At 33.0% G+C, this 8714-nt stretch overlaps 1 protein-coding gene across 1 annotated transcript; it reads left to right on the top strand.

Annotated features, from left to right (window-relative positions):
- On the top strand, positions 1-1828 carry LOC144571567 (putative aquaporin PIP2-7). The gene is made up of 4 exons (XM_078320906.1): positions 1-344; positions 471-766; positions 902-1042; positions 1506-1828. The coding sequence occupies exons 1-4, from the start codon at positions 56-58 to the stop codon at positions 1629-1631; spliced, it is 852 nt and encodes a 283-aa protein (XP_078177032.1). The 5' UTR covers positions 1-55; the 3' UTR covers positions 1632-1828.
- The last annotated feature ends 6886 nt before the right edge of the window (positions 1829-8714 follow it).

Genomic DNA, 8714 nt, shown 5'->3' with positions numbered 1-8714 from the left:
CTATACCATTACCCTGCAAATCTATCCAAAGCACCAACTTCTAGCTTAACCAACCATGCCAAAGGCTATGGAAGAAGTAATGGAGAACGGAAAGAAACCGTACCCAAAACCCGAGCCAGCGCGACTGTTTGACATGAGCGAGTTGTCTAAGTGGTCTCTTTACCGAGCCATCATAGCGGAGTTCGTTGCAACCCTTCTCTTCCTTTACATCACCATTGCCACTGTTATTGGCTACAAAAACCAGAGTCAGACAGAGGCATGCACTGGTGTCGGCTTTGAGGGCGTTGCCTGGGCTTTCGGTGGATCCATCTTTGTTCTTGTCTATTGCATTGGTGGCATCTCAGGTTTATCCTTTGCTAAACTTTGATGTTGCAAATAGTGTGTGTGTATATATATATATGTGTGTGTGTGTGTGTGTGTTAGTTTTGTTTATAACTCATCTCATTTTTTGTATTTATAAATCTATGTAGGAGGCCACATTAACCCAGCCATAACATTTGGGTTTTTGGTTGGAAGAAAGATTACTCTTGTTCGTGCTGTGCTGTACATAATAGCTCAGTGTCTTGGTGCAATATGTGGAGCTGGCATAGTGAAAGGAATCATGAAACACCCTTTCAACTCACTGGGTGGTGGGGCCAACTCTGTTGCTCATGGCTACTCCAGGGGGGCGGCGCTTGGTGCAGAAATCATGGGCACGTTTGTTCTCGTTTATACCGTTTTCTCTGCCACCGATCCGAAACGCACCGCTCGTGATTCCTTCGTCCCCGTATGTTTAATTATATTTTACATCTTACGGCATGTGCTTTATATATAGTATGAAACTGATATATATACGGCACAAAAATTACTCGCATTCTCTGAACAAGGTTTTTTTTTTCTAAAAAAATTGTGTTTTGATTAGGTTTTGCTGCCTTTGCCAATTGGTTTTGCCGTGTTCGTAGTGCACCTTGCAACCATCCCGATAACGGGTACGGGTATAAACCCAGCCCGGAGTCTTGGAGCTGCACTTATTTACAACAATAAGAAAATCTGGCGCGAACATGTAAGCACTTGATGGTTTTTTTAATTTTTTTTTTAGAAATTTGGTACTGACATTTATTATTTTTCAAAAGACTTATCAATCATCTATTATAATCGATCTGAATAGTTTTATACACAAGTAGAAATCTCATGATTTATAATATCTATACAAATTTTCTTGCAAACTAGTTAGGCTTGTTTGTCATTAATTAGTAAATCTTATGCTGAACTTCATAAACTATTTTGAATATATATAGCATGTACAACCGAGTTTTGGTGAGCCTTAACTAATTAATATATATATGCTATCAAGGAAGTATAAAGTACTGAATCTACCCTTCACCTTCAGTGTTACTACTTAATTAAAATCCTTTTTTTTTTCTTTTCTTTTCTTTCAACTTTCCAAGCCTTTGGGCTATTAACGGTATAAAAAAAAAAAAAAAAATCTTTCTGATCTTGTGGATTGTTATAATTTGATGTGGCAGTGGATTTTTTGGGTGGGCCCACTTGTTGGAGCATTGATAGCAGCACTGTACCACAAATTTGTGCTTAGAGGGGAAGCTGTAAAAGCATTGAGTTCCTTCAGGAGCACTGGTGCAATGCATAAGTGAAATCTATATATAGAGACACTACTTGTGTTCTCTAATGTGTTTTTTTTTTCAGGTTTCCATTTAATTTTCTGCTTTGGTTTGGATTCGGGATTGATGTAATGAGGTTGTGTGTGAATTTTAATTTAAGATTTGTGTAATATAAGCGGAATATTTGTTAAGATCTGATGCTTTAATTTGTTTATTTTTCTTCTAATAAATTTAATTAGATAGGCCATATTTTTCGATAGAGAACAAAGTGATATATATTGACAACAAACTCATTTAACAATTAATGGTGATGACTTATCAAATAATTATTAAAAACAAAAATAAATGTAAATTAATTATAGATAAGTTATATATTGCATTTAATACATGAACCAGACAATTTTCAAAATGCACCATTTTTTTTTCTTTTATAAATATAACCTACTTAAACTATAAAAGCCGATTTTTTATTTATATCCAAAAAAATAATTAAATTTCAAAAATTAACCAAAGCTGAAAGGATTTCGAAATCTACCCAAACTAGAATTTTTTTTTTCCGATAATTCAGTCCAAAACCGGAAAAAATTTCTCCGGTTTTAGAATTCCAAAACAACGGATAAAAAAAAAGAAACCGTAAATATTTTTTCCGGTTTCAACTTTTTTTTTCTTTTTTCATATTTCTTTTTTTATTTAAATAGAAATATTTATAATTTATTTATTTTTTGTATTGAAATATTAGAAATATTTAATATATTTCATTAAAAATAGATGGCATACTATATAATTTGATTTATTAGAAAGACTGCTACAAATAACCTGGATCAACATTTTTCATGCCGAATTTTTTGCGGCTGTAAGAAAAATTAATATATTTCTTTATGAGTTATTGGAAAAAAATAAAAATGCTTGGATTCTGAGTTATTGATCCCGGTTTAAAAGTCACTTCTAGGTAATACATAAAATATTGTGATCCTTCTAGTACATTTAATTTATAAAAAGTTGTATCTATTTTGAGAATTCTTTTTAATAACAATAATTAAATAACTTAAAATTTTTGTTTTTTTTTCAAAAATAGATACCACTTTTTAGAAATTAAATGTACTAGAAAGATGACAATATTTTATGTATTACCTAGAAGTGACTTTTAAACCGGGATCAATAACTCAGAATCCAAGCATTTTTATTTTTTTTCCAATAATTCATAAAGAAATATATTAATTTTTCTTACAGCCGCAAAAAATCCGGCATGAAAAATGTTGATCCGGGTTATTTGTAGCAGTCTTTCTAATAAATCAAATTATATAGTATTCCATCTATTGTTAAAGAAATATATTAAATATTTCTAATATTTCAATACAAAAAATAAATAAATTATAAAGATTTCTATTTAAATAAAAAAGAAATCTGAAAAAAGAAAAAAAAAGTTGAAACAGGAAAAAAAATTACGGTTTCTTTTTTTTTTTAGCCGCTGTTTTGGAATTCTAAAACCGGAGAAATTTTTTCTAGTTTTGGACTGAATTACCAGAAAAAATTTTTCAGTTTGGGTAGATTTCGAAATCCTGTTCAGATTTGGTTATTTTTTGAAATTTAATTATTTTTTTGGATATAAATAAAAAAATCGGCTATAAAAGTATATCTAATTTTTTAAAATATAAGTCTCATTGGTTATTTTTAGTTGTCAAATAAATTCGGATGTCAAATTAAATATTCCTTCCTATATATATATTATTTTTAATTTTTACTGTATGAGAAATCAAGTGAAGGAATTAGAAGCTACGTATCATGATTAATTATGTACTGCTTGTCAGTACAGTACTGATAGGATGAATATTAAATTAAATTAATTATTGTCTAATACAAAGGTGTGCAATAACTTTTAAGAACCAAAGGGGGCAATTGCATGTGCGTCTAATTTAGAGAGGAGTGTAAAATAGTAATTAACTTTAGTTTAAATTAATGTTAATGATAGAATTTACTTTTTTTTTCGAGATCAGCATTATTAAATTACGAAAAAGAAAGAGAGCTTGCATGTAGGTAGGGGTGCACAAAAAAAAACCTCGTGATTCATGACTCCTTTGGAATCAATTCGGATTCAACTCACTAATAACTCAAGTTGAAACTGAGTTGAGTTTATTAACTCAGTTGTCTCACGAGTTAAATCCAAATTGCCTCCAACTCAGTTCGGAATCAACTTGGTCAACTCATTAATTTGATAAAGTATGTAATTTTTTGTTAGACTTTGTACTATTTAGTAATTTTTAAACTTTGTACTATTTAATTATGTATTTACTACTATTTGATTATATGAAGTTTTAAATTGTGTATTATTTTGATAAACTATGTACTATTTATTTTGTTAGATTTTATTTTGATAATTTTAAATTTGATAAACTATGTAATATCTACAAGTCACGAGTTGTTCGTGAGTTGAATCCAAGCTAGAATTTCTGACTCGAAACTAAATTAGTAACAGACTCAACTCAGCTCATGAGTTCATGAGTTGAATCCAAGTTTCCCTCAACTCAGACTCAATTCGGTCATGAGTAGCCCTACATGTAGGGGTGAAAATGGAGTGGATAATATCATTCAAAAATTAGATATGGATATCCGATATCTGAATATCTGTGTGGATACATAAACTGATATGGTTTTATGTTTGAATTATTTCTATCCGAATAGTAGATATATACCATACAATTTATGACACTGATGTCATACTAACCAGACTATTTTATAACTAAATAAATATTATGACTTTTAGTATTTTCCAACAAATATCATATCTGATCTGATCCATATCCGTATTTGTATCCGTCTGATATCTGATCTGTATTCGTATCCAAAAATTAAATTAAATATAGATATAGTTTTACCACTATCTGCTCCGTATTCCGATCAGTTTTCACCTCGATCTGCTTGCCTAGCTTGGGTAGAGAAATGAGATATTTTATAGTTTCGACGGGCAAATTAATGAGAATAATGAATGTTTTGGTGGATATGTAAATAATAATTTCTAATTGAACAAGGTTTTAAATAGCGATTATAACATTATAGCGAAAAGACTAGGAAAAAGACTATTGCAAATAGCGTAGCTATAACGAAAATTATCATACATAGTGTTTTTTATTTAAAAAAATGTATTTTATATTTCTACTAATTAACAATATTATATAAAGTCTCATAGAACAATAAATAACACAAAATTGATTAAGAAATTAGAATATTTATATTGAACCAATACAAAGTCCAAATTGCACTACTACATAATAAGTGATTGCACACGGACATAAACATGCGAGCTACACGGATTTTCCTACCGCGTGGAATGTGAGGGTGTAGAAATCTCTGAATATTTACACACGGATATTTACCCGTGTACAATTACTGATAGCTACACGGATTATTACATAAACAGCCGTGTACAAACACTTGCCAGCGACTCTCTCCATAACCGAGCTACACGGATTATTACATAAATAACCGTGTATGATTACTCTTTCTACACGGATATTTAGCTAAATGTCCGTGTAGCTCTCTTATTTTTTTTTATGTTTAAATACATTTCTACACGGACTTTAGTTAAATGTCCGTGTAGAATTGTCTTTTTTTTTTCCAATTTTTTTTTATATTTAAATACCTTTCTACACGAACTTTAGTTAAATGTCCGTGTAGAATTGTCTTTTTTTTCATTTTTTTTAATGTTTAAATACCTTTCTACACGGACTTTAGTTAAATGTTCGTGTAGAATTGTCCTTTTTTTATTTTTTTTGGTGGTTAGCCTCCAATTTTACTAGCCATTTAAAATTAGAATTCCAAAACAGAGAAACATTAAACAGAGGCATTTTAAACTCAAAATTCCAAAACTATACAACAGTATAAATAATTCATGTACACTAAATTATACAAATCCATATTGAGCATTACCAAATTTAAATTGAAACCACCTTGCCCACATACATCTGACATCATCGATCTGCTTCTTGGTGTAACACTTTTGCTTTGGTCCATACTACAATTATAATTTGGTATTAGTTAGTAACAAGAAAAGGTAGAAGATTACAATTCATGCAACATATATATATACAATTTTGTACATGCAATCTCATGTGATAAAACATAACATATACTTCTCAAGATCCAATACAATGTTTGTATAAAAGTTATATCCTTGCCACTTAGTAACCACATGATTAAGTTTGGTTATGATCTAGTTTGGACCAGAATTTCATACAAACTAAGGCGTATTAGATCCAACATATCAAAAAAGAGTATGCATGTGATCCATGACATGATGTCTCTTGGTTAAAGATCTCCAACATATTGCATGTCCAAATGACATTCATCAACATATATGTGCATACATAATAGAGAATAAAAATTCTCAGTTAAAATTTTCGTCCAAAATTATAAAAAAATATTTATACATACAATTAATTGAATCTGTATAGCTTTTATACGAACCACTGAAAATCAATTTCGTAAAAAAAAATTATTGCATTTTATATGAATTTACGATTGCTCTGATAACAAATGATAGTCTTAATAATTCATGACGTGTTTTGCAATTAAAAAATACAAGCAATCCAAAATCCGTAAATCCAAAATAAAATAGCAAAGTAATTTAAATCTTACAGATCTGAAGTGCAGACATCTTTAGGCGGAAGCATTAGTACTAATCTTCAACAGTTTTTCTCAGATCTGATGATGGAGACCTTAGACCTTTTCTTTAGTTCTCACTTTCAAAGATCTCAAATCTGGCCTGCTTATGCGCATAAATCAGACCAACATTCAATACAAAGATAGAGAGTATTAATTGATCAAAACGGCGCTGTAAGGAGAAAGTCTTTTATATAACCAAAACCCTAAAATAACATTTCTACACGGCTCTTTATTAAACGTCCGTGTAGCTCTCTCAAGGCTTTCTACACTGATTCTTTAATAAATATCTGTGTAGAGATCCCATAGATATTTCGGGCTTCCAAAAAATTATAATTTCTACACGGTTTTTATATAAAATTGCCAAATCCTTGTACAATGACCGTTTTTGTAGTAGTGTTGCTATTCATAATATCCCTAATAATATCATAAACTATCTATGTTTTTCCATTCAAAATAACCTAAGCATCATGGCATAAACTATATTTTTTTTCTATTAAAAAAAACATAGGCATCATGGAATAAACTATCTATATTTTTTCTATTTAAAAGCAAAATCAATCTAGACCTTTAAAAAAATGATCTTTAAAATTAATTTTTAGTTTGAGCCTTTATATAAAAGCCTATGTAACATAGCGTGCACTATAGCGCTTAGCGTGTAGTGCAGATATTAGACTGTTATTACCACTATAGCGGTTGTAGCTGAAATTAATAACGCACTTTTATCCCATAGCGTAACATTCAAGATCCGAAAACGTTATAGCGCCGCTATTGTGTCGCTATAGCACCGCTATTGTGTCGTTATAGCACGCTAATGTATATTGATTTGCAATTTGCTCAATATATAAAGCATTATAACAAGACACTTCTCCATTTCCTGACACACAAGTCACAAAGTACCGAAATTTTTAAATATACCATTTTATAAAAAATGTTAAACCAAAACACCAGTTCTGGCTGTTTTTTACAAAAATCGCATGGCCGCTTCTGAGGGAAGCGGCCACCAGGAGCTGGGCCGCTTCTGAGCGAAGCGGCCAATATATTGGGCCGGATTGAGGCCCAGCGGGGTGGCCGCTTTGGGGGGTAGCGGCCAGGGCCGCTTCCTGGGGTAGAGGGCACCCTGAATACATAAAAAAGACAGACAGATTCATTTGACATTTGACGGAGAGAGATTCATTTGACGCACAGAGATCATATGCCACTAGTGCCGCTTCAGCTGTAAGTATTTTATTTTCTTTCTTTTTAAAAAAAATTTTAGTATTTATAATTAATTTAATTAATTTTTAAATTTAGGTTTTCTTATACTCATACCAAATGGCTGTTATGGTATCTATTTACACTGGTGGTGAGATTTTAACAGGCCCTAATGGGGTTTATTACAGTATCGGGCCTGTTTCTGTGATACCTGTAATCTCGGGTACTGATTTGTTGGTTCTGAAATCGATTATTTCTCAGAACCTCGGATTGAATCAGGATCGATATGACCTTGATATTCAGGCCAAAATTAGCATGCCCACTGGTTCAGGCCAAACTTGGTTCCAACTTTTTCCTGTTCAGAATGATGGAGTCTGGCAGGTACTGTACAACCAGACAATTAGTTTTTCTGGGGGTGGATACAAGATAATTGAACTCTTTGTGGAGATTAACCGAGTCCAGCGTCCTAACCCCCTTGCAAGGTTAATCCGGGGTGCTATTCGGGCTAATGCCTCAACCTCCTCAAGTCCAGTGTCCCAACCCCCTTTCCAGATTGACATGCCTGAAAGTAGTAATGCCCCAGTTCAGGAGGGCCGACGGTCTACTAGTCGGCCCTCCCGTCGGTCCCGAATCCCTTTGCCGATTGACATGCCTGAGAGTAGTCAAGCCCCAGTTCAGAGGGACCGACCGTCTAATAGTCAGCACTCCCATCGATCCCGAGCCCAACCTTGTGATCCGGAGGAAATTGAGGAGACGGTGGATCCGGAAATACAAGAGGCAGAGGAAAATTGGGGGGATGTTGATCCTGATTGCATGAGCGATCACAGTGACACAGCAGATACGAGGCCTGTGCTCGGGCAGACAAAAAAATTCAAGGTTGATAAAGGGTTTCGGATAATGGGTCGGGGGGTTGAGCACCCGATTGCAGCTTTCAATGACCTGTCAGGTTTTCAGGAAGCAAATGTGGGGTTATTTGGTAGACATGCAGAGTTTGAAAATGAATTGTCAGAAGGACAAACCTATGATTCAAAGGAGGAAATAAAAGCTGCAATTTACAAGTTTCACATTCTTTGTAATAAAGAGATTAAGAATACGCACAGTGACAAACAACGGATTAGGTTCAAGTGCAAGGACCCCAGATGTGGTTGGTACATTAATGCAAGGGTCACTGGTTTTGGTACACAATGGAAAGTATCCAAGTGCCCAACAAAACATGTTTGTCATGCGGATGCCACAAGAATAGATCATGCACAGTTGACCGCTGCT

The sequence above is a fragment of the Carex rostrata genome, chromosome 19 (genome assembly GCF_964058835.1).
Source record: "Carex rostrata chromosome 19, lpCarRost1.2, whole genome shotgun sequence".
NCBI lineage: Eukaryota > Viridiplantae > Streptophyta > Magnoliopsida > Poales > Cyperaceae > Carex > Carex rostrata.
This window is presented reverse-complemented; position numbering and strand designations above follow the sequence as displayed.

Coding starts and splice junctions, on each gene's coding strand:
- LOC144571567 (XM_078320906.1), top strand. CDS start 56: ATGCCAAAGGCTATGGAAGAAGTAATGGAGAACGGAAAGAAACCGTAC. Junction 767..901: donor CTCGTGATTCCTTCGTCCCC/GTATGTTTAATT, acceptor TGTTTTGATTAG/GTTTTGCTGCCTTTGCCAAT. Junction 1,043..1,505: donor AGAAAATCTGGCGCGAACAT/GTAAGCACTTGA, acceptor TTGATGTGGCAG/TGGATTTTTTGGGTGGGCCC.